Source organism: Corapipo altera, unplaced genomic scaffold (assembly GCF_003945725.1).
Source record: "Corapipo altera isolate COAL_440 unplaced genomic scaffold, ASM394572v1 2b, whole genome shotgun sequence".
In the NCBI taxonomy this organism is placed as follows: domain Eukaryota; kingdom Metazoa; phylum Chordata; class Aves; order Passeriformes; family Pipridae; genus Corapipo; species Corapipo altera.
The window spans coordinates 4,110,279-4,135,531 of NW_020884874.1; the positions used below are offsets into that span (position 1 = coordinate 4,110,279).

The window sequence follows — 25,253 nt, forward strand, 5'->3', positions numbered from 1 at the left end:
ATCACCCTGCCCAGGCAAGGCGGCGGTACCTGGATGTACTGAAACGGAGGCGGCGGCTGCCTAACCCGGGTGCCTCCGGTGCGGGCAGGTGCCACGCGTGGCTTCCCCCGTGGTGCTTCCCAAATTTCTAAGCGGGCCGGCAGCGATCAAACCTCCGAGCCCCCGCCCCCGAGGAGAAGGTGGTGTCTCCTCCCCGCCGGCGGGGGCGGGTGCTGGCGGCCGGCGGGAAGCAGCGGGGCCGGGCCCGCGGCCCGGGATGGTGCTCGGGGGCTGGTGGCGGGCGGCGCGGGCCCTGCGGGCGGCAGCGCCCGGTGAGGCAGGGGTGGGGTGGCGGCCGTGTCTCTCGGGGGGCGGGCGGGGGTGAGGTTTGCCGGAGCCCCGTGTGGATGGATGTCTTTAGCGGCGGTGTCCTTGCCCGGGCAGGCGGCCGCGGCGCGGGGCCTGCGGCGGCTGACGGGCTGTGCCTCCCCGCCAGGTCGCAGCTGCCGCAGCCTGTGCGCCGGCGAGGCGCCCAGTCTCTCCTACCGGGAGCTCAAAGACTTGAAGAAGACCAACGTGCTCCACATTGACGTGCGGGAGAGGTGGGAGATCGACAGGTTTGGAAAAATCCCCGAGTCCATCAACATCCCGCGTAAGTTATGAACGCCGCTGAGTGCGAGCGTCAGGTGTTCCCTGTTCCCCTTGGCTTGATGGTCAAGGCTGTGACTGAACAAAGAGCAGCGGCGCTAGATAGCTGCTAGTATGTTGTGAGGTTGAACTTTTTCTCTAGAGGAATTAGAAGCCTTGAAGTGTAAGCCTGTCCGTGAATAGAAAATAAATATTACTTTGTTTTCTGTATTTCCTAGTGGGTGAATTAGTGGAAGCTCTACAAATGGACCCAGTGGAGTTCAAGGAGCATTACAATCAGAAGATGCCATCCAAGTCGGACCCTGTGGTTTTTTCCTGTTTGGCAGGAACAAGAAGTAAACAAGCACTTGGTTTTGCCATGTCCTTGGGTTTCAGCAGGTATGACTTGTGTATGTAAGGAGGGATTAACACTGCCACCCTTCATGAAGAATGCGTACTCACCTTGTGGGCAAGGATAAAAATTTACGTCTGAAATATGAAAACAATTGGTATTTGAGTTAGACGCTTCCTCGTGTCTCTGCGGAGCCTTGAAAGATGCCATTGGGTATTCCAGCAAAGTGAGTTGTATCGTCCTCTGAACACAACCCCTCAGCAGCTGTGTGCATGTGCTGCAGTTGATGCAAACTGCTCCAAGACCACACTGCCACTGAACAGCTCCCTTGCCAAGACATTGCTTCCTTATACAGCTTCATAAGTATTAGTCCTGAGATGCAGGATGATTAGAAAGGTGGAGAACCGCTTGCTTTGGTAGAAGTACAATCTTAAATATTTTATGAAACCACACCCTTTGTTGAATTACAGTTCTACCTGTATAGTTCACTGTTGACAAAGTACGCCTTCACTTTCAGTAGAGCTTTGGAGTGTTTGCCAGGAGTAAAGCAGTCAAGGCAATAGCTAAAAATAAGAGATTATGATAGAGTGAAATCAAAAGCAGCATTTGGTTGGCAGAATTGTTACACCCACGTTGGAAGGTGCCTCGCTGGTTTGAAGACTGCAGGTAAAATTCAAGACATTGGTTGTTTACTCATGCTTTCATGAACTGCAGTTCATGAACTGGAATATTCCTACTAATTCTAGTCAAAAGTATGGAACCACATTCTTGTTTCAAAGTGCAAAATATCCTCCATTATCTGTTTTTCATAATGCCTAATTGAAGGAGTCAGTATTGTTTTGCATGGTGGGGGTTTTTTTCCAGAATTAAGTTTTGTGCAGGTTTATGTCAGATTTATAGAGTGTAGGTTTGCAAGGAAATAAAGATCATTGTGCTGTGTTTATTTGATGACATCTGAAGTATTAGACATAATAGCAAATGAATCTTCCACTGCAGTGAGTCTGTTCTCACTTTTTTAAAAAACTGTTTCATTGATACAGCTGCTATTTCTTGCTTGACATTTGTCTCCAGCATTGTGTCATTTGGAAAAAAAGAGGAACAGAACACACTGCATGGAAGGAGGCAGTATTAGAGTACAAGGGATGCCCATCTGCTCATCACAGCTGGGTACAAGTGTATTTCATTGCAGAGAATTTTTGTATGTTTATTTTTTTCCCCCTCTTTTTTTTGGTGTGGTTTTGGGGGTTTTTCTGGTTTGGTTGGTTTTGGTTTGTTGTTTTGTTTTTTTTTTTTCTTGGTTTGGTTTGGTTTAGGTTTTTTTACCATGTCCTCTTAAGATACAATGTTAAGGACTCTTCTTGAAAAAGGTATCTTCTGCATATTTCCAGAGTTCAGCAGTATGCTGGTGGCTTTGAGGACTGGGTAAAACATGAACCGCCAGAAAGGAAATGAAGATGACTGCTCCAGCCCTTACTCCATCAAGGCTTCAGGATGGTTTGTAGGTTTTAAGCATTTAACTGTGTGCATTCCACTTCCAGAATAAAGCTCACTCCTGTCTTCTTGTGTAAATGGACATTCACCTTCAAATGGCCATGCATATCAACTGTTTGGTTTAAATTATACCTAAAGACTAGGACATGAACAGCCTTTACTTTGGCCTATGTTTTTGGTGAGTGCATGTGAAGAGAATCTAAGTGCTTATTATGTTTACTTTTTTTTTGTATGATGGAGTTTGTGACCGTTTAAGCTAATGATGATAGGACAAATAAAATTATTTCCCAAATATTTGTGTTGGGTAGTTTGTGTAGAATTCTAATCAACTGGGGTGACTGCCCTGAGCACAGATTTATTCACGTGTAGATGAAGTTTTAAAATAGTGGCTGTGTTATCAAACAGTAAAGTAGAGCACAAATTTTTATGTTTATACTATGTGATTGTAAGGCCAAAACATCGCTACTGGTCAGAAAATACATATGGAAACTGACTTGATGCTAGAATACTCACTGTTCAAAATGCTGTATGACTCCTTATTTTAAAAGTATATCCACTTTTATAAGCAGATCTGCTTCTGAGCCCACAGTGCTGTAACATTAAGTCAACACTTCTGTTCTCTCAGCAGCTCACTATCAAGTGAGAACTCGCCTATACTTGAAGTTACTATTACAGAAATGTAATAATTTTAGGCTGGAAAATTAGAGGTGTCCAAGGAAGTTACTAAACTACCTTCCTTCTTCTATATACAGTAATTTACATGTCTTAACTTTAAAAAACATACCAACCCATCATCCCCTAAAAATGTGCATAGTCGTAATTTTAAGGAATTTTTAAAATTTATTTAATGCTGTAGCAGTTCAGGGGAACTTGCAAAGGTGAATTGCTTTGGCCTCTAGAAAATAAAGTCCTAGCACAGAAGTTTAGGGCTCCATAGGATGTCTGGAAAAAGGAACTGAAATTTGTGGTATTGCAAGCAATGTGCACTTATCCTACAGCTGTTCCGGTTCTGGCAGTGCAACCTGCATGGTTAGAAGAGGACCTAAAAAATAGGCCCTCTCAAGTTTAGAGAACTGAGAAGATAAAATAACAAGCATTACTAGAATTTTATTTCTGCAGCCTCTGCAGTCACTGGTTTCTAAAGGAGAACCACTGTAGTTGGCACAGCCAGCTGTGTTGGCTGTGCTGCTCTGATGGTGTCTCTTACAGGGGTTTCTGTGCTCTCATCTTTGCTAGTAAGTAGCTGTCAGAATAGTAAGTAATAAGTGCATTTTTCTTCAAAGTATTACTGACTTTTTAGTGGTCTTATTGCTATACTGTATTTCCAATCCATAAAAGAATCCCAAACAATTTTAGAACCAGAATTTAGACTATTTTCCAAAATATTGGTTTGGTCTAACTGATGAATTAATGGGAGTAAAATGAAATTAAAATGCCAGGATGAGCATGGGCGTTACCTTGGTGCAATTCTCACTATCTCACTCCTGAAGGTCTTTTTCAGACTGGATCAGGAAGAGTAATGGATACCAACACTTCCCTTGGAGTTAACCAAACCCTATGATCCATTAATTTTGCCTGTTTAACATGACCTAGACTGTCGGTTTCACAATGCTATGGGCATGTGGTCAAGGGGGCAACACAAACCCACTGTTGGCTGTGTTGTGCCAGGCCTCAGCAGGACTAATGATGCCTTTTGAAGGTCGTTAAGGACAGACTGTATAGGGAGCATTTGAGAGAGATTGAAAACATTTATCATGCTTAGCTGTATTGATCAAGCCACCAAAGCAGCCAACGCTTCCTTTTGTAGCTACATTAAAGTCTGTTGGGAACACCTAAAACTACATAGCCCCAAAAAATATACAGCAATTACACTGTGTCACACCAGATCTATCTAGCCCATTATTTTCTGTTTGGCAGCAACTGGTAAGAAACATCTGAGGAAGAGGATCACAGGATTAGTGTGTAGTGATACAATCCCCAGATTACTCTCATTTACAACGCAGTGTTTTGATACTTCCTTCAGGCTTTGGGTATCTTGGTATATTTGGGTACTTTTACAGTTTCAGCACAAACTCCCAGCAGACACAGCAGGCTGCACTGGGTTTAACAACGTAATAAATCTTTCCTTTTGTTGCTTCTCAACTTGCCATGTATTTTTTTCATCAGCTCCTCTAGCTTTTTCTGTCAGAAGTGAAGAGTTGTTACCTCATCAGTCTTCACACCAGTCATGATTTTTCTAAATCTCTGCTGTCTTTTATGAGCTGAAGAGTTGTGTTGTTTTTTTTTAATTGGAAAGCTACTATGTACCTCTTTTTTACTTTCATTTTTTATTACTCTGGGTAGTTTTTTGCAAGATGTTTCTCAAACTATTTGTAGCTTGTCAAATTAGATGATCCTTTCTGTGTCTTCCTCTGTTTCTTCCTTATGTAAATATAATTTGCGTTAACCAACTTGTCTGATCCAGTTCAGTTTGTTTCCTTTGGAATTTTTCCTTCAGTCTTTTTGGCATAGATGGCCTGTGTTTGCTTTGACACTCCACTGTCACCTGTAGCCGTATCATCTGTGAAGACTTTCAGCTACCTCCCTTTTAATGAGATACCACGTTTTTATGCACCTCTCCTTTGAAACGAAACACAAGAAAGGTGACTTTTTTTTCTGTCTGCTTGGTAGCAAGGCTGTTGAATTCACATTGTGTTGCGTTTCCTGTTGTTCCAAATTACATCTTTCTTTTTAAAACTGTCATCACTGAATCCAGTTCCTTTGACTGCACTTCACTGCCTTTCCCTTCAACACTGGAATCAGAGCTGGTAAAATTATCATCACCTTCCCAGCAGAGAATGCAGAGAAACTTGTAGTTACTACCAAGAAGTGCCTGACATTTTAGCTCTGAGGTGGAGGTCACATTGTGATTTAGGTGTGAAGTCTGCAAAGGCTCTTGAGCAGCAAGAAAAAATTTAATCACTCCAGCCAAAATTCTTCATTAATAGTGTGAAATCCCTAATTCTTAAACATGAGCTTTCTTGGCAGATTATGTGGTATCTGTGAGAAGAATGATGTTTACCTGAAGAACAGTTCCTGTTTAAGAACTCTACACAACAGAGGTCAAGTTGCTTTGATTTATTTCTATTCCCCAAGTCCACATTACAAATAGCACATTTTAGACTTCAAGAAATGAAAGCAAAACAGCCAATTTCCACTTCATCAATTAAGTGTCTATAGAAGGTATGGATCAAACAAAGTAGCAAAGACCAAACCATATATATTTTCCATCTCACCAAAGTGTTTGGGGCTTGCTTACCTAATGATTTATGGAAATAACCTGAACAGAAATAAACGTTAGTAGCCTAATGGGCTAAATACAAACACACATCAGTTATATTTCACTGAATGACCAGCCAGTTACAAAGACAGGTATTTGCAAATATAGGGATGTGTTTTAAGGGGCCAGTTTTTTGAACCAAGACGCATCACAGAGCACAGGTTTTCAAGAATCTACCTCCAGTATTTCAGACCAGTGAAATGTGTTGTTTCAGGAGAACAAAAAAGAGAACAATGTTACTGCACTTTATTTTATCATTCAATTGTTGTACTTGGGCAGGTTGGCATTATCATTCAAAATAAAGTTGTACAGAACTTAATTAAAAACAAAGTTATCTAAAAAAAAAAAAAATCAAGAAATCAATTTAGGCCAATTCCTGACTTCAGTGGGATATCTGCCTGAGTAAGGAACACAGGATATGGCCTTCTATTTGAAGGAATCTCATTTTCTCCAGCACAAAGTTAACCAAGGAATCCCATTTCAGTTATTCTAGAGTTGCTCGTAACATTCCGATTAAAATTTACCAGTATGAAGCTCACCGAATGCTTGATCCTCTTAAATAAACTCTCTAATGAACCACACAAATTCACACTAACAGTGAAGGCAGACTAACAGTGTATATCTTTTCTGCAAAAAAAAATCCACCATAAAGAATCATATCCAGATTGGTACTTGATTGTGAAATACTCCGATTGTACCATACAGTACATTTATTTGAAAAAAAAAAAATTCCTCGTATGTTGGGGTTTCTTAATTCCTAACACTTGAAATGTTTCAGAAAACTGCAGAATCACTATACATATTGCACTTCTCTGGTAAGCTGGGCTTCTACACATCATGGTAAAAACATCCAAGTAGGTTTACTGAGGAAAACAGCTTTTTTAAATCCAAAAAAAAGAAACTGACTTTCCTTCCTGCAGATTTCATTAAAACTGTAACAATATTCTTTACAGGCTCTTCTAGGAATTTGTTTCTGAAGGATTGTGTGTTACTTGTTACAGAATCTGTATTTATTTTTTTTAAAATCAACAAAATTCAAGGTAATGAATAGATTTAACATACAGTGCACTATCTTCCTTCAGTCACAAACAAAATTAAGACAACACAAGTCAATACAGTTACACTTAGGCTTCAGGTTACTGTCACTTTAAAAATAGTTCACTTCAATGCAAATAAAACCAATAATGAACTATTTGTTTTGAGTGAAAAGTGTTAATCTTTTGCAGCTTGGTTTAATGTTTGATTCCTTACACTGAAAAATCTTAGCACATTTGCTCCAGCGTCAGAGAAAATGTTGTAATTTTAGAGAAAAAGCTTTCAAAATGCTCGACACAAACAAGCTATTTATTCTTCGAGTTCGTTGTCCAAGATGTTACTAAAACCTTCCATCCATTTCATGAACACAGGAAAGATCCCAGGATGTCTTGAGTCAAAGTGGTCCATAAAGAAATTCTTTGGAATGCCTTAAGATTGGCTATAACTAGAGTTCTGGCTACCATTTGGACCCTGTTCTCCTTCACTGTTTGAAGAAAACAAAAACACGTGTCTTCAATAAGAAGCATCGTATTACATTTTTATCCTTTTTTTTAATTAAAAAAATACAGTATTCTGAAAATAATAAAAATCTTTTGATAGAAAATACTTCAACATATACACAAACAGATATTCTGCTCAGTTTCATAAAAAATGCAAAGGTTATTTTGAGCATGCATAAATAACTTCACCATATTTATCTGAATAATAATTTCAATATATGTCCATGCAGCTGCCTGCTGAATCTACTTCTGAAGTCAACATTGCAAAGTTCACATTACATAAGCATGTGCACGGGAATTTACATGTGCAGATTCCCAACAGTGATATTTAATCACAGTAATTAAATATGACATCAAGCAGGCCCAGTTCCATTGAATCTGGCCCAGCCATGGAGCCTCACACTGGGGTTCCTTACATTTGCTGAGCTGTATTGATCACATTCTAATCACATTAACATTCCCCATACAGGCAGTGGATGTTCTGCTTCTCACTAGCTCCTGAACAATCATACTGGTTTTGTAATAGAAACCTCTGCACTGTAAAAACATATGCTATACCTTGAATTAAACATTCACACATTCTTAAGATGGTAGTCTAGTTTTTCCATATGAAAGGTGTATTAAACAAGTACAGTACCTATTTGGAGGTGGTTTTGGTTTAGGCATTTTACTAAGAATAGTAGCCATCTCTTTCCTCTCATCAAAGTTCTTCCACTGTTCATACAGCTTCAGAATGACCCTGATTATTTCTAAAATCTGAATTAGAAAGAAAGGAGATCCTGAGATCAGACACAACAGTGATTTTATCTTTTTCATAATCAGTTTAAGTTTGTAATTAACTAAATATGCACAAGACTGAAATTAAACAGCACAATTTTCATATTATAAACAGCTGCCTCACACTTAATCTGGTGGCAATCAAGCATTTCTTTAATTAGTTTTTTGATTTTATTGCGAATAGAAGCCTGAATGGAATACTTTCCCTTTCAACTGTATATACCGCTTCTCTTCCCCTGCAAACTAAATAGCTTTTTATTTATATATTTATTTGCAACTACTGCCACAGCTTATAACTATGCAACTGGGAAAATAAGGAAAACTAGCAGCATGACTGCAGCTACATGACTATGGATTATTAATATAGTAACTGATGATTATCAATGTTCTACACATATTAGAGGCACAATGTTGGAAAATAAAAGCCCAAACCCATAAAATACTGATATAAATTCTCACCTTCCAAGAAACAATTTCAAAGAGTTATTAAATACTTATTATATTCTTACATACATATAATAAGAATTATTGACACTTCATATTCCACTTCTGGAAGCATAAGCATTCTCTACCAGTTTGGACATTTTCTATCTATTGCACCTCAACTACCTTATTTTCTATTAAATTTCAAGTGCAATATTCTATACAAATGGATAATGTTTGGTCCATAATTTGCTTCATCATTCTCTAAATTAATAGACTTCTTCTTTTTAATGCATGAGCTTTGATTAAGTGCTAGAGCAATATATGTCCCTGAAACAAAAGTCATAGTTGGCTAACAGATTCATGGTGTTCCTGTAAAAAAAATCAAGCTTAGATTGTATCACTGACATGAGAACCAAGACATGTAAACATTCAAACATGTTCAGTACCAAGCTTATGGTAACCTTATCTGTCAAATATAGGTTGGTTCTCCTCTGCTGCCAGTTTATTATCACCCTGCTTTTGCCTGCATGACAGCATAATTCACAGAGCTCTTGAGGCAGCATAGTATCCACACTGTGTTTACATTTGAAGACAAATCCTGGAATACAAATACAATGCTGGACAACATCAGTGGGATAAAGAGCAATACCAAGGGCACAGAGGGCAATGGTACATCTCATGCATAACAGGCCATTTAATTGCAGACACTGTTTCAAAAAAAACACAAGACTGAAAAAAATATGTGCTGAGTGAAGCAGTGTGATAAGGAGTGTAAGTACTAGTTTGGCTTGCTTGCTGGAGCTAAACAAAGGTTAGCTGAAAGGTGAATCAGAAAATCACATGCACTTGAATTTAAAAGTCAAACCCATGCTGGCAATCTTGTATGATGGAAAGACATTGGGAATTATTTTTCTGGCAAAAAATGTAAAAGGTATTGGTTTTATACTTCTGTCTGAAAAATGGCAACACCAGCAACGCTCTTCTATTATCAAATGGTTTTGTCTCAACTTTCAGAGCAGGTGATAACCAAATAACCTTACATTGTCTCCCTCCCCAAGAGATCTACCTAATTTAATAGCATCTAACACAATCACTGAATGAAGTTCAAATCAGTATCGCAGATGTGTAAGACGACCACAGTCACTATTTCTGGTCAGTCCATTACAGGTGGTGGGAATAAAAAGCAGAGTACCTTTTCCATATCAACAGACAGCTCAGCAAACCATTGCCTGGCATCCTTCTGCTGGACAACGCAGGCCACATGTAGGCAAGCTGCAAAGAACAGGTTACACGGATGTTGAACAAAGATCCACTCCCGATACAGTTAGAAACATTCTGTTTTTATAAACCCTATACAGTTCAACAGAGAAAACTTGGGATTAATTACCTGATTTTTCTTTTAGACCTTTTAAGTTGCAAGGCTACACTGTCAGTGCTGTATGAAACACAATCTGAAGCACCTTATGAGTGCATTCTGAGGAATGCTTGTGATGGGACAGTGCAGAGAATATATCCATTTAAACATGACAAGAGACAGTACTTGTGTTACTTACCTAGAGCTATCATGAAAGGAGGGTACAGCAGACAAAGATCAGTTCTGTATGTGTCATTCACTATCCTCCTGTGCAAAAAAGAACTTATAAGGATCCTCCTATTCACCTTTATTATTCACCTTGTGACTTCAAAAACTGCTGTCAGTTTACAGTTATTTTGTCAGTTTCCCAGACGGTAGAAGCAGCGAGGCTGAAGGGTTAAACACCAAGGGAAGAGATCTTTTCCCTTATAAAAATTCTCTTAATGCCTTTCTTTTTCTTCCTTCTAGTCACCAAAGAAGTTTATTTGGAAACACTGTTTTAGTACCATAAGTGTCTTTCTGCAGAGGATGTTGATGTATACCATAAAAAAATAATCTGTTTCACAAAAAAGTACTGTTTTTCTGTATTTGAAACAGTTCAAGAATAAGAGTTCTGCTAATACAGCTAAAACTCCCTATATATTGTTTCTACCTCCTATGACAAGATACAACAGAAAGACGATGTTGATAGAGATTTCCTCTACTCATAGTCACCATTCAGTAGTGTAAAAACTGTGCTACTACAGCTAGTCTAAAAAATAAAAATTAGATCACTGCAAAGTAAAATTATTACAGTGTTAAAGACAGAATAATCTAAGTCAGGAACATACACCTGCACAGGTTAGCTAGGGCATCCTTTGTATTCAAATATGGTTAAGCCTATTTGGTTGAACAAAAGCTTAATCAACTGTGAAGCATAACTGTTAAAGTTACATTCTTGATGAAAGAAGGAACTACTGCCATTGTCTTCATTACCATGCAAGAGGTAGCAGCATGTCTTCTTGGCCCATATCTTGTACATACTGGAGCAAAGGTCTATAAGGATGATATACTATCAAACAGCAGTCCTAGGAAAAATGTCAATGGGATAAAAGTTAGATTACAGTGCAGAGCATGTTGTCAGTTCATATTAAAACATTTGGTTTACAATTCAATTGCTGATTGTTTTTTTTAAGTAGCATTCTGACACCTAGCCCTGCTCTAATGAGGGCAGTGCTCTCTCTAGAATACCATTACATAGCAGCGTTGCCAATCTGTCAATGTCCTTCCCCTAAGAGACACAGAAAGTCACATCTGCAGCATACTGAAACCTCATTTGCTTACAAACCCGTAATTCCCACTTGGAAACACAGAACACTGCCAGAAAACTGTCTGTTACTAAATACCATACATGGAAAGCATGCCAAAATAATTGACACTGGTTTGGAAAGAAAGAAAAGAAAAATTCCACTGCTCTCAAATCCCCTCATTTCAGGTCCAGGTAAACAACAAAGAATAACTCTCTAGCTAAAAGAAGCCAACTGTATGGATTCTACAGGGAAAAGCCACATTAAGTTACATGTGCTGAACACTTAAGTGAAACACTGTTACTGCACATACTATATAATTGCATAGCATACTGGAAAAATATGTGAATCCCCAAAACATAATTTCTTGTAAATGCTTGTGATAAAACTCTGGTATACAAAACACAAGAGTTACTCCCATGTATACCAGAGGTATCAAGGACTAAATCTAAACAGGAATCTAAAAACTATACTAAAACAACTGAAGGCACAAACAAAAGTTTTGATCTGACCTCCTCTGTGTTCTGGTCCCAACACATATTCTTTCTCATTTTGCTGTCTAACTCACTAGGCTCCTCTCTGGTTTCTGTCTCCTCTTCTCTGCACTTGAGCAGAACTACTAACCCATCCAAGTCCAACCCATATAGAGAAATTAGCCCCCTAAGAAGCCTGGGTTGAATCCTTTCAGCTGCCTGAACAGAGTGATGGGATAGCAACTCTTACAAAAAGCAGGTACAGTTCCTTTCTCAGAAAGTGTCTGGAAGAAAATGTCACACTGTGCTCCTTTCACCCAACAGCGTAATAGTTACAGCACCATCTCAGAAAATGGGAGGGCTGAATTCAGCTGCTTCTTCACAAGATTCAAACCCATCTCACTTCCTAAAGATTACTCTAATTATCAGGTTGTTACAGACGAGTGGGATAGTACCCACAACTTCTGTTGGAACATACATGTGTAGCTCCAGATTCTTCCAAGTAAGAAGAAGAGGGCAGAGAAAGGATATGAGTCTTTATGATCATGACTGGCCATTCCTCTAGGGAAATAAGGACACTGACATCCCAGTCTCTGCACTGGGACTTAAGATACAGTTACCTTTTTTTAAAAACAGAAGCAGTTCCAAAAAAACCAACCTACCATTAATTCTAAGAGATAGAATTCACATTCTAGTATCTGCAAAGAAGTAAAATCACAGTTAATCAGCATCATGTTTCAGAAAACTGAAAGAATTAACAGTTTAACATCACAAATGCATAGGAATTCTCAACACCTACTTCCAACAGTCCTAAATGCATTTCATCTGAAACTACAAAACCAAACAAAAAATAAAATTATTATTGGCAATTACCTTATCACCATTACAACTCCACTCCAGTCATAGTAAAAACAAATTTAAATATTTTGGATCAAGTTTACTATGAAAGACTATGTCATTGACAGTACTTCTCTGATTTGTTTCAACTCCTAGGCGAAAATTGGTCCCAGTGCATAAACACTTAACAGAAATAAAGTTCTTTTGTAGAATTAGAGCTTCTTCATCAGGCCACTAACATGTCAAATAGTCTTTCAAAGTATTTTCCGGCCTAATTTCATATGAAATATTCTGTCCAATTGTAGCAATTAAATAAGTTCTCACTCTCGATAGAGAAAGTAACATATTAGTGACACCAAGGAAAAGACTGGACTGCTTTGGCTATTGAAAGAAGTACTCCAAAATATATTTCCATCTGCCTTTATCTGTAAAATAGCAGTTTTATTGTAAGCTCTTAGATATTCTATATTCTGATGTATCATTTGGCTTTCTAGATAGAGTGAAAAGCAAACCAACAAAAAAGGAGTATTTGTTACAGTCAATCTAAAAATAATTAGGTGTTTAATTTCCAAAATTCTACAGCACAGGTCAAAACTGGTTTTAAGAAAAACTACAAGAACTTCTCAGCATTGTGACTGAGAATGCCTTGAAAATCACTGGCAAATCTAAATTTTAAATAATAAATAAAAACTCTTCTAACTGCCATTACATTTTACAGGCAAAAATAAAACTGCTTTCTGTAAGCCAACTGCTCCTGTATGCAAGCTTGGAAGCATCCCAGATGCAAGGGCCATTTACCTTCCTTGGAGCAATGTATTTGTAAATAAGAACATAAGAACATTCAAAAAAACCTAAATCTCTTTTATCATCATGCTATAGAACAACTACTTCAGTCACCTTGTCACATCACTTGTCCTTCCTGTCAACAATTTCAGGAAAAGAGGTTATGTAAGGTTTATTATTTTTAAAAGTAACTTTCCCAATATTCTATCAAAAACTAATTATGAACAGCCCTGATATATAAATAGGAAAATATTTCTTTCTTAGAATTTAAAAGACAGGATTTCCTGCTAACAATTATTTGCCTTTATTTATTTGATCAAGTAGTATTTCAAATAGCATACTTACATGGTTCATCCTATAAGGAAACTCCTTTGGAAAGGCATACGAAAACCTAGTTTTCACTACAGTAAGGAGAAATAAGTATGTTAAAAATGACGTAATTAATACTTTTACTTCTTTCCTTTTCTATTAATTCATCTCTATACAGCCCTTCAAATCTCTTTGGCAGCACAACTGCTTGCAATACGAAAGGTTTGTATTTCAAAGACAAAAGGTAGGTTACAAGATTTAAGATCTTGAAAAGGAAAGAGAAATACACCTGAAGCCCAGATTTGCACAGGTACTCAGCCAGACATTTGACTGCCACTTTGGATAATATTAAATCTTCTGGTAAACCACAAACTGGACACCTAACTTTCCAAAAGTTATCAGTCACAGAGCTATCTAACTATCTAGCTACTGATGTTTAGGATCTGAGTTCCAACACTAAATCCAAGTGGAATTTTCACGTGGGATTTTTTACATAGGCTTGATCCTTCAACATGCAAGACTTTAAAACAACTAATGAATTCTCAGAAAATCAAGACTTCTTGTATGTCCATGATATAAAGATTTTGGATATACAAAATCAGGCTAAATTCAAAGCAAGAAGTCAATTCACCACATTGCAGATCAGTGTCCTAGGCACTGGATTATCAGACATTTCAAGGGTGTTCCTCTCGTTGAGAGAGACACCTAAGCATCTGCTTTGGCATGTGACATGATTCAAGACACTTGCCTCCCGGACCGTGTTCAAATATATCCTCAGTTTTCTAGCTTATGATGATCTCTGATTTAGACACCTAATTAATCTTCACATATTTTACAAGGAGAACAGGTAGAGATAATGCACTGGTAAGAAGTATGCTAAGATGCAAAATCAGACTGATTTCATGTTAGAATGGTGAACAAAGAAAAACAAGTACACTTGAGGATGTGGATTTGAGATTTTTACAAGTGAAACATTTAGAAATCTATTTTAAGTCCCTGTCCTCCACAGAAAACATTGGTAACATTTAACATCCTGGAAGTGGGTAATATTCCCTATATTAATGACAGGCAGTATATTATGAATTGATACTATTGATACTACTTCCAGACAATCAGTACACCATTTACTTTGAAGAAAAGACAACATCAGTTGTCTGGACTAAAGACTTCACCATTTAGATCTATGGTGGACTTTACTAGAAAATTTGCTTTAGGACACTAAGACTAGGCTACTGGTTGGAAATTTTAATTATTTCAAGAAAGAGAAAAATTAATAAAAAGGGTTTCTCAAGAAGTACGTAAACTGAAGGCATACATGGTAAAAGAATATACCACTTTGAGGGAAAAGATGGCAAAACAAAGTATTTTTCCCACAAAGCAAGCTGCAGATACAATCATATGGAGCTGTCCTTTTAGTGAGATGTGGAAACAGAGCAAAAAGCTTTTGAAGACGTTGCTGGAAACCTGCCTGAGATTATGTTCCTTACAATGGAAGCATGTTTTAGCAATTTCATGTTTCTAGGAAGGAATAAATGCTTGGAGAAAGCCTGTTGCATTTTGCCCCCACTTTCATGAAACACATAGTACTAATCAGGGCTGACAAGACTTCTAGGTCTGAAGGAAGAAGTGTGAGGGAAATCCTCTACAGGACCCTGAGACTTGGGGTTTTGAGAAACAGCACAGCTTAGAACGAGATGACCAAGTGAAATCAGCTACTGCGTATTTACCAAAACCCATCTAACTTTCTCATTGATGCATCAAAACTTCCACAGAGATGCTGCTGATGTAAAAATAGCAACTCTCATTGCTAAATCCAGTGCTGGTCTTGGTCATGCTGCACTGAAGATGTGTTTCAGCTCCTGGTGGCAGAACTGTCATACAGCCAGCCCCATGGACTGATACACTCACTGCATGTGGAAGCTACAGATGCAGCCAGTCACCTGTCCCCTCAGTGGCTGAGAGGGATTTTGAAAGCACTGACCTACATACTGAAGAGCATAGCCAGGATCTGCCTATTGAGAGCAGCTGACCTTCTGGGTCAGATAATAGCATTCAGTTAAGGAAGACAACACTATAAGACCTTGACAGATGAGATGCAAGTGGGAAATACAAGGCAAGCGGGAAAGACAGAGAATTAAGTAACCACAGTGTAATTTTATTGAATTTATTTGTGGACAATATATAGGCTATAAAATATATTTTTAGAAATAAATATCATGTGCAAAGACTAATTTTATGATGGGGGAAAAGGATTTAAAAAAATTTGAAGGTATACAGCCGACCAAAAATTCTGAAAATAGGTACTTCCATAGAGCCATACCTTTCATAAAACAGACAAATAAAGCCCTAAGTTTCCAATTCTATCTTTGAGTAGTTCAGAATTTAATTTATTTCTCAATATTGTTTATAAATTTCAATAGTTTTATTTTATTACTTTGGTTTTACTTATCCCTGGCGTAAGTTCCAACCAAAATCAACCAAAACTAATACAGAAAGGACCCTTCTGTCTTTATATTTAGAAACAGAAGCTATTTAGTCTAAATGGCTTTAACTGGCTCTTACAGTCCTCCATGATTTGATAAAAAGCTACCTTTTAAAAACAAGCAAAGAAAGCATCTGATCTCCCTATAGACACGCTGAACTACCATATAATAAAATACTGATACTTACATACAGAAGTAGCAGCAGAAATCAACCTTGTATTTGAAACAACACCAAATTCCTGAAGAAAAAATGGTAAATGAGGTGAACCACCTGAAACACCATATACTCACACTGTTATCAAATTAAAATAATGGCTTCTCACTAAACTGGGCTTCTTTATGCAGTACTGCAGTATTTGGTTTTCTCCCCCACCCCTTTTTCTTTTCTTTAAGGTGACTCTTAGGCAAAGAGTTATTTCACTGATTACTTTGTTTTTGTGAGGAACAGTAAAGATTTACAAACAGTACTACAGGCACAAAAACTCAGTTGGCTAACACTGCATATAAAATAGACAAGAGGGCTTCAAGAAGGTATGGGGGTTTTTTCTTATCTCATTTGGAGAGAAAACTGTCTTTAGAAACCTGACATTAACTACCTTTTTTAATTATGTTTCCATGAAGACTTAGGTCCTCTGCTGGGACAGTCAGCAAACAGAAAATTTTATGTATACATTGTTCTTTCAGAGAAGTGCATAGCTGAGTCATTACTGCTATAGGTACCCTCTAAAACTGCAGAAGCTTTAAAATAAGGAAGCTACACAGACTTCTAATATTTGTTCTAAAATATAAGGCACATCTACGTGTATAAACTCTGTCTGCACTTTCTTAAAGGTTATTTAACAAGCTGATAAAAAACCAATCTCTCCAGCTCTGTCTTTCTCACTTCCTTCACCTTTTCCAAACACTGAAAAGTGTCACAGTATTTGTACAGACAACAGTATCACATGTAGACACTGGTTTAGGAGGACTGCTTCTACCATCCACTAGGTATTTTGAGTTCCTCCCGTGAAAATTCCTTAGTGCTGACATATCACAAATTGGCCAATTTGGTTTTCTTCCATTATGCAGATACTTCTCTCACAGCTGTAAAACTTTCTGGGTTACAGAGGACTGAAAGCAGTGCCCAGCTCATGCTGACTCTTGGCCACATTCAAAGTGGGCTTTAATGGTGGAGGCATGGAGCCTTCTCACCACTGTCCCTAATGGGCCAGTTCCTCATGATAATTTCTTAAGGACAGCACATGAGCTACAACATACTTTTAATTCAAGCAATGAAAGTGTGGTAAACTCTGAGGATTCCTCACTATATGAAATAGAACAGGATAATTAGGAAAAAAATTCCAATTATGTTTTAAAGTTTGAGTAAACATAAATAAGGAAAAACACATTAGAAAGGAGACACTGCACAATTTAAGACACAGTGTATGTAAATATGTAAACAAACACTGTGTCACAGTGAAACAGCCATTTAAAATACTCTTTTCAATTTTCAGAGCCACTTAGGGTTAGTAATATAGACAAAATTGTGAAATAACATGTTTGAAGGCCTTTTCCGTCTCCTTTTTTTAAATGCTCTAGAAATCTATACAAAAAAGAGAAGGTTTCAACCCCCAAAGCATGAAGAATGCCAAAAATTTAAAAGTCCTAAACGTTTTCTCTCTCATACATCACATAATTTTACATTAAAAAATTGTAATACTTCATACCTCTACTTTGGATGCCAAAAACACACACGTAGGAGCCATTAATACTGGATCTATACTTTTTAGGGAATATCTGAAATGTTACAACAAAATTATAATATGTTGTTTCATACACGTAGAACGATTAATCTATTAAGAGAACCACACTTCCTTTTGAAAAAGCAAAGCTTAAGTTAACTTTATTAAAGCATAAAAGCTTTACACCATCCAGAAAACAAAAGTGGCACTGTTTTTAATACAGAACTGCATTTTTAAAGGGCTACCAAAATGTGCCTAGCAAATGTTTTATTCTTGTACCATCATAGTAAACAGTCCTACCTGGCATAGAATCTCTTGAAGTAGACTGTAGCAGTGGCAATAACTTGTTGTCTTAATTTAAGATGTTCACCTAAAGCCTGGATAACTTAAAAAAAAATGAACAAAAGCTTGAGTTGAGTTTTTTAAACAATTTGACACCAAATAGCAAAGGGTCTCAAAACATGACTAGTGCTGGGGATTCTAAGGTGCAGCAGCACAGTCTTCTCCTTCAGTTCAGGTACGTAGCTCTGGTGAGAATATGTTGCTGTAAACCTACAGACCCACAAGTGAAGAAGAACCGCTGCCTCCTGAAGCTTGGGGACACCTTCAAAAAGGGAAAGGTAACTTGACTTCATTGTGCACAAAGTGAGTATGACCTTTAAGAAGATGACAACACAAATCTCAGAAGGGTAAAACTTGGGTGTTTCACTTTAGAGCAAAACAAATTCAAACACAGAAAATATTAATCTATGGCTCTTCAGTGCCATGTAAAATAGATGGGGTTTTTTTTTCAAACAAGTAAATCTGCCAACAAAAACATGGTCATTTTATTTGGCAGAGGCAGCAGGTGTTAAAAAAATGACATATTTAGTCTAGGGAGAGGGGGTGGGAGACCAGAGGATGCAGTCAGCTGCTCCATCATGGTGGTCCTCTGCCAGTTGGCCAAGAAACAACCCTGGTGTCATCTGTGCAGGTAGCTCTTGTTTGGCCTCCCAGGCAAAGGAAAGGTGCCAAGCAAATTAGATGCATCAAGCTGGGATTAAGAGCAGGGGCTGGATATAAAGAATGGCACAGTGAAACATAAGGTTGTTACTTGTTATTTTTCCCATTCTTCTTCGCGGCCATTATTCTGAGCAAGGCTCGGCTGTGTGAAGGCTCCCTCTTCTCTTTTTTCCTCCCTCACGAGAAATGTCAAAAACAATATTTTAAAATACACTTAAGTATATAGTTAAAATATGTACAGCAAGACCAAGACAGTGACCACTGGCAGGAAAAGCAAAAAATTCTGTTATCAGTCATCACTAAATTCTTAATCTCTACTTAAGCACTCAAGTCCAGAGTGTTTTCCCCATGCTCTTACCTCATATGCCCCAGGAACAGTCAGGGTATGCCTGACTAATTTGTCATCCACTGTGGTCACCCAAAGCAACATTAAGTCCCTGTCTACGTCAAAACTTCTAAAGTGAAGAATGCCAAACTGGGACTAGGCTGCCAGTGACAGTAAGACAAGCAATACCGCCAGAAAGGATGTTAAGTGCAGTATGCAATGTCTGTACAAATACTAAAATATTTATCAGCAGGTTTGAAAGAATTGTTCCCTTTGATTTGACCATGGGGCTAAAAAGCTGTCCTACTACTAGGGCAACAGAAAAATTCAAATATTAAGCTAAACAGAATTCTCCAAATATGTTTCCTACTCCCATGGGATTTTCAGGAACAGTTAGCCCATCTGCTGTCAAGAAAAAAATCAAGTGTGGTTTAGGAGAAAAAATGGACAAGAGCCTAGAGAGACTTAATGAAATGGAAGCTTGTATATGCTGGGAAAAAGTCCAATACTTGTAATTATTTTTTTAATATTTGAAAAGAAACTATAGGATTATTTATTCCTGTATGTTTAAAATAAGTGGCTTCAGTGCTTGGTTTTTTTTTTAATAAAGACTGTTTTAAATCTGAGTATTTTGAGTACCCTTTAACACAAACATTAGAGTTTCTGCTGAAAATCAGAAAGGGAAAACAACTAATGCACTTTTCAAAGAAAAACTGTTAAGACTTGGTGATCTAAACAGAGAAATCAACAGCTTCATTTTTCAAACTACTTTAGAAGATGACCTTTTTCGTTCTCTTCAGTATTCTGAATAGCTGTGCATGGCCATAAAATCAGTTCATGATCTACTGCACTTGTTTACCAATGACGAAGCAGCAGGAAGTTGCCCCTCTCCAAGTAATTTTTTGATTGCTTTAGGGAACAATCATCTCCTGGGCTGACACACACTCATGTGACATGCTGTGGTCAAGACTCATATCCCTACTCAGGTAGTGCAGATGGGAGACAAGGGAGGACCCAAAGCAGGATTCCTGTTCAAAGGCAGGTGATGATAGAACACACATCGAGGGCTTGGACAGGGCAAGCGCTGCCTGAGCTCCCACCAGTACAGAGCACCCCTGACTGTCCTCCCCATGAAGGTGTCTCTCTTTGCTCGAGATGGGGAGTTGCTGGCAGAGCTGTTCTCCAGCTGCCACTGGTCACTCACTGCACCTTCAGGGGAGACAGGGAGTGCCAAGGAACAGGAACCCTGAGAACCACGAACTGACACTAACAAACTAACTTGTTTACTTTGTAAGTCTTTGTTTACTTAAGAAAAACACTGAAGTGAAACATTTAAAAGGCATATTTCATAATTCTAATTAATACTAGTGAAAATTAGCAGAGAAATACAGCTTTCAAAATATCCTCTCTATGTCTCTTTTTGCATTATGAAGCTATGACACTTCGTTTTAACCTCAAGAAATTTCAGGAATAGATCAAATGAGTAAATCATTTCTTATTTGATTTCCTGGTGCAATATAAGCAATAATACAGATATATCCACAGTGACAGTGTTGGCAGCATATGCAATTGTTACAAAAATAACTAAGCTGAGAGAGAAGCTGGGATAAGTATCTTTCACAGATATCATTCCAGCACTGACATAAGATCTTCAAGTGGCCTTGGGAAAGTCACTTCACTTCTCTGTCTCAGGTCTGGCCTGAAAAAACAAGCATTCTGTACTTTAAAGGACTGCTGCAAAAAAACATTTAAAGAGCTGTTTGCAAACAAATAGATAGCAATATCCTTTGTGTAGGGATACTTATTTATACGCTGAACAATTGCACAGAAAAGAGTGAGTTTAAGGGCCTTTGTAATCTGATATGTGGCCATTCCTATGGATGGTTAAAGACTATGCAGGGTGAAGTAAGACTTCGATAACTTCACAGACAAGTCCCAGATTCTTTGGGAGAACAGGCTGCCTGCCAACAGCTCTCAGAAACTTGTAGACAATTTGAGAGCCACCTGGTGCTGGTGAACCAGTCAGAAGGCAAAACACGGGCTGTGTTGCAAGTTTCAGAGAATGTAACTGAACACAAATAACAAGTTTCCAAGCTCTGCTGTTTAACAGGACTGCACAGATCACCTGAAATACTTACCACAGTCTAAGTACCCACCAAAAGCCTAGTCTCAGTACTAATGCATGATATGAAGTCTTTAGTATGCTAGCTTAGCAGTTTCTGTTTGCTTCTCCTCCTTTTATGTTTTTGGTAAGAAACTCTTGAAAATAAGAAAATTTACTGCTTTGTCCTATCACAGGTTAAAATGCTATATATGCAGCTAATTTGCCTGTAAGCTCTCCTAGGACTCTGTTAGTATAACTAAAAAATGATGATGTTATTTATATTGCAGTTCTTTGTTAAAATGGGCAGTGAAAGTATATGTAATATCACAAGGAAAACATTACGTTCTCTAAGCAATTCAAGCCTGCATTCAGACATGGTAGACATTGCACAGATTTTACGGCAGAAATAAAAAAAAGGTTTTACCATTTGTAAAAAATATCTGTAGCTTCCAATATTCTTCTTCAGTTAGAAATTTCAAGTCTTTCTGGCGTTCCTTCAATAGATCTTGTTTATCCAAAATCCATTGTAAGCTAAAGGAATGGAAAATAGTTTCAGCAACTCTTTATCAACATTATACTGAGTGTCTCCTGTACAAATAATGAATTAAGGCTCGGGGCTAAAGGGCTTCTAGCCTTTAACCAAGCCACACACAGTCTTCTCAAGCAAACATTCACCAGGGTTTTCAAAGTTAAACAACTGGGGGAAAAAACAAAACAACAACAAAACAACAAGACCACAAACTACCAGGGGCTAAGATCAGCCTCTACCTGTAGCAAACTGAGCTGGCTGTGCAGCTCTTACACCCCGGCAGTCACTAACAAGGTTTAGATTGCAGTCAGTACATCACGGGCACCATTCAAATCTCCACGCACTAAGCATGAAGAGTTTTAGGGCAGAATCACTGAATCAATTAGGTTGGAAAAGACCAGTGAGATCATCGAGTCCTACCTATGACCCAACACCGCCTTGTCAACCAGACCAGGGCACTAAGTGCCACGTCCAGTCTCTCCTAAAAAGCACCTCCAGGGACGGTGACTCCACCACTTCCCTGGGCAGTCCATTCCAGTATCTCACCGCCCTTTCTATGAAAAACTTCCTCCTAATGTCCAACCCAAGCTGACACCGGCTGCCCTACCGCTGGGGGACAAACGTGCCAAGGCCCCAAGTGCCCGCACCCGCCGCTGGAGCCCCGGGCGGCGCGGGCGGGGACACCGGGACGCGACCCCTCTCCCGGAGCGCCCGAACGCTTCCCAAGCGGCGGCGGAGCGGGGCCGGCTCGGGCCGCTCCGCACTCCAGCGCGGCTCTAGGCAGGGCCCCACGGCTCGCAGGCCCCGCCGCCCGCCCGGCGCTGCCCGGCCGCCCCGGGCCTCCCCTCAGCGCCGCGCCCGCCCGGCCCCGCAATGAATGGACAGAGAGCGGGGACGGCCCGCAGGACCCGTGCCCCGCGCCCCGCGGCCGCGGCACCCACTAGTGCGAGCTCTGCCAGAAGTTGCCGGCCATGGGAAGGAGCGGAGCGGAGCGGGGAGGAGCGGGGAGGAGGCGCCCGGGCCGCGATGCCCCGGCCCCGCCGCCACAGCGCCGCCACCCCCGCGCCGCCAGCAGGAAGGAGGAGATGGCCGCCGCCGCCGCCGGCCGGCAACACGCGGCACTGCCAACCGTTCCCCCGTGCGCGGGTTCCGGCCCCCGCATCCCCGCGGGCTGGCACAGGGACACGCACTGGGTTGGGCTGGGAGCTGGGAGGGACTTTCCAAAACCATACAGTCTGACCCCCATGCCACGGGCAGGGACACCTTCCTCCAGACCAGGTTGGTCCGTGCGCCATCTAACATGGCCTCGAGTGCTGCCAGAGATGGGGCATCCTCAGCTTCCCTGGACCAAGTGGCATCCACAGCAACCTGTGCCTCACCACCCTCGCAGGAAACAATGTCTTCCCTATGTCCAGTCTATACCTCCCTTTTGTCAGCGTAAAACCACTGAGGTCTAAATTCAGGATCAGGATCCTCCCAGTTGTAAGGTCCCAGTAAGACCAAGAGCTTACTTGGCCTGTGCTGTCTCCACCTCACCTAAATTTAACTTACATATTCCCAAGGTTTCAGGGCTCAATTTGCTCCCTGCTGGAATTTTCCTCATTGGAGAAAGCCTCTAGAGATGTTTTTTTTTTTTTAATCATTATATAATATTATCATTATAAACTTAAAATATTAACAGGGAGAACATGAGCCCAAATCCTTCCCAGCTTTCTTTTCATGCCCTTTCCTGTGGTGGCTTTCAGCTTCTGAGTGGGATCTGAGATGTATCAATATCACATATCAATCATCTGAGATGTATCAGTGCACATACTGCTGGCAAGGTGGGATCACGGCAGGAGCTGTGGGTGCCTATACCTGCACTGCCGCGGGATGCAGCAATCCTGGCAGGGTGAGCAGGGAGGGAGGGATGATGCCCTCATTTCTTCAAGCAGCGCTGTCACTGGGGCAGCTACATCTGAGTTTTGCGGCAAGATAATTAAAAAAAGACTTTGCTCACCAGGTGAGCAAGCCTGCCTGGCATTTGGCAGGGCTGGGAGTGAGTAGTCACCAATGAGGGACCCTGGTCATGGCTGCCGGGATCGATACAGTTGGAGACCAAGTGTCCATGCTCCTATCACATGATGGCTTACACCCCAATGCACATTTGAGGAGGGGGCTCATTAATGCCATCTAGTAGCACGTAGCAGTGCCTGATGGCCCTGGGGGGTCTGAGAAGGGGTTCTGGGCCATGGGCAGGGTGAGAGGAGGCCGTGGGAGTAGGCAGGGACATCCAAGGCTGAGAGCGCTCTCAGGAACCTCATGTATAGAGCTTGTGGATGGTGTGCCAGCACAGATGCAGTAAAACAGATTTCTTTGTTCCAGTGTGAGCCAATATTTCACCCAAGAACATTTGCATTAAAGCTGCTGTCTGAATCATTAGGTTTTGCACTTTATTGCCTCAGCTTTCCAGAGCAGTTTCCTAATTTGCTAATTAACCCAGAGTGTTATAAAGGTGAAGCTCCTGGAGTCTTGAAGACAAGCTATGTTCACTGGTGCCAGAAGTTACATTCATCTCTTCCTCTCCCCTGTCCTCCACATGTAGTGTATATAAAATTAATGGATTGAGTAAGTCAGTCCCAGGCCCGTTGCCTGTTTCCACACTCTGTTCTGCAAAGTCAACAGTCTGACTAGGTTAATTCTAATGAGGACCCTACTGTGGCAGAACCTAGATATGGGGATTATATCCTTCCCCACCCAGAGACAAATATGTGTCATATTGGGATGAATACTCATCCCTCTTGCAAGCCCAGTTTTCAGGAAAGAATCCAGACAGGAAGGAAAAGGCTGCCTGAACACAAGACATACAGACAGACAGCAACTGGCAGTAGCTGTAGTAAAGCTGCAGCCCTCATGGTCTCCCCATTCCACCATGAACACAGGCTGGAATTTAAACTCATCGCTACACCCACAAAAGTCAGCAGAGTTTCTGCCAGCAATCATAGTGGCAAGAAGCACTCCCACAGGGCAGATCCTGGGCAGGATGAAATAACTCCTGGTTTGTCCTGCTGGGAAGGTTGTGCATGGTGCTAATGGTTGGCAAGACCTGTGAGCACATTAGGACTAATTTTTGCGACATCTGAGAAAACCTATTCTCTGAAATTTAGGTATGCCTTATTCATTCACACTAAGGATACCATGTGAAGAGCAACCTTCTTGCTCTTAGGGATTCTCCTCACAGTGGGCACACTCTCTCCATCTCTGTCCACCACTTCAAGCATCTGGACTTCATCAGCCTGAACTGAGAGGCTGTCTACAGAGCCAGAAGTAAAATATCCTGCAAGGCAGCCAACCACCATCACCAATAAGCAAGGAAATTTCTCTGTTAGCCCAACTTAACATAAGAACTTCCTACATATTCACTAAGCAAATAATTGGGAAGATAATTAATGTAGTTCTGGGCATCTTTTGGGCTATTCATATATTTGTAAATATATTCATATATTCATAAATATATGAATATGTTAGGCAAAGACGAGCTTGTCCCTGAAGCATACAAGAT

The 25,253-nt window shown here is 40.1% G+C and overlaps 2 protein-coding genes across 4 annotated transcripts; one reads left to right on the forward strand and one right to left on the reverse strand.

The window, feature by feature from the left end:
- The first annotated feature begins 256 nt into the window (after positions 1-256).
- Positions 257-2,741, forward strand: TSTD3 (thiosulfate sulfurtransferase like domain containing 3). Its single transcript, XM_027634276.1, has 4 exons — positions 257-311; positions 476-631; positions 846-1,005; positions 2,347-2,741. The coding sequence occupies exons 1-4, from the start codon at positions 257-259 to the stop codon at positions 2,408-2,410; spliced, it is 435 nt and encodes a 144-aa protein (XP_027490077.1). The 3' UTR covers positions 2,411-2,741.
- A 2,810-nt stretch (positions 2,742-5,551) lies between these two features.
- On the reverse strand, positions 5,552-22,787 carry CCNC (cyclin C). 3 transcript variants are annotated; one of them, XM_027634273.1, is made up of 12 exons: positions 22,654-22,787; positions 21,608-21,714; positions 18,053-18,137; positions 17,738-17,807; positions 16,219-16,270; positions 13,585-13,640; positions 12,282-12,317; positions 10,836-10,927; positions 10,060-10,127; positions 9,699-9,778; positions 7,941-8,059; positions 5,552-7,287 (listed from the first exon to the last, which is right to left on the reverse strand). In XM_027634273.1, the coding sequence occupies exons 1-12, from the start codon at positions 22,683-22,685 to the stop codon at positions 7,233-7,235; spliced, it is 852 nt and encodes a 283-aa protein (XP_027490074.1). In that variant the 5' UTR covers positions 22,686-22,787; the 3' UTR covers positions 5,552-7,232. The 3 variants fall into 3 exon arrangements, with proteins under 3 accessions (XP_027490074.1, XP_027490075.1, XP_027490076.1); XM_027634274.1 differs by lacking the exon at positions 12,282-12,317; XM_027634275.1 differs by lacking the exons at positions 18,053-18,137; positions 22,654-22,787.
- Positions 22,788-25,253: the final 2,466 nt, after the last annotated feature.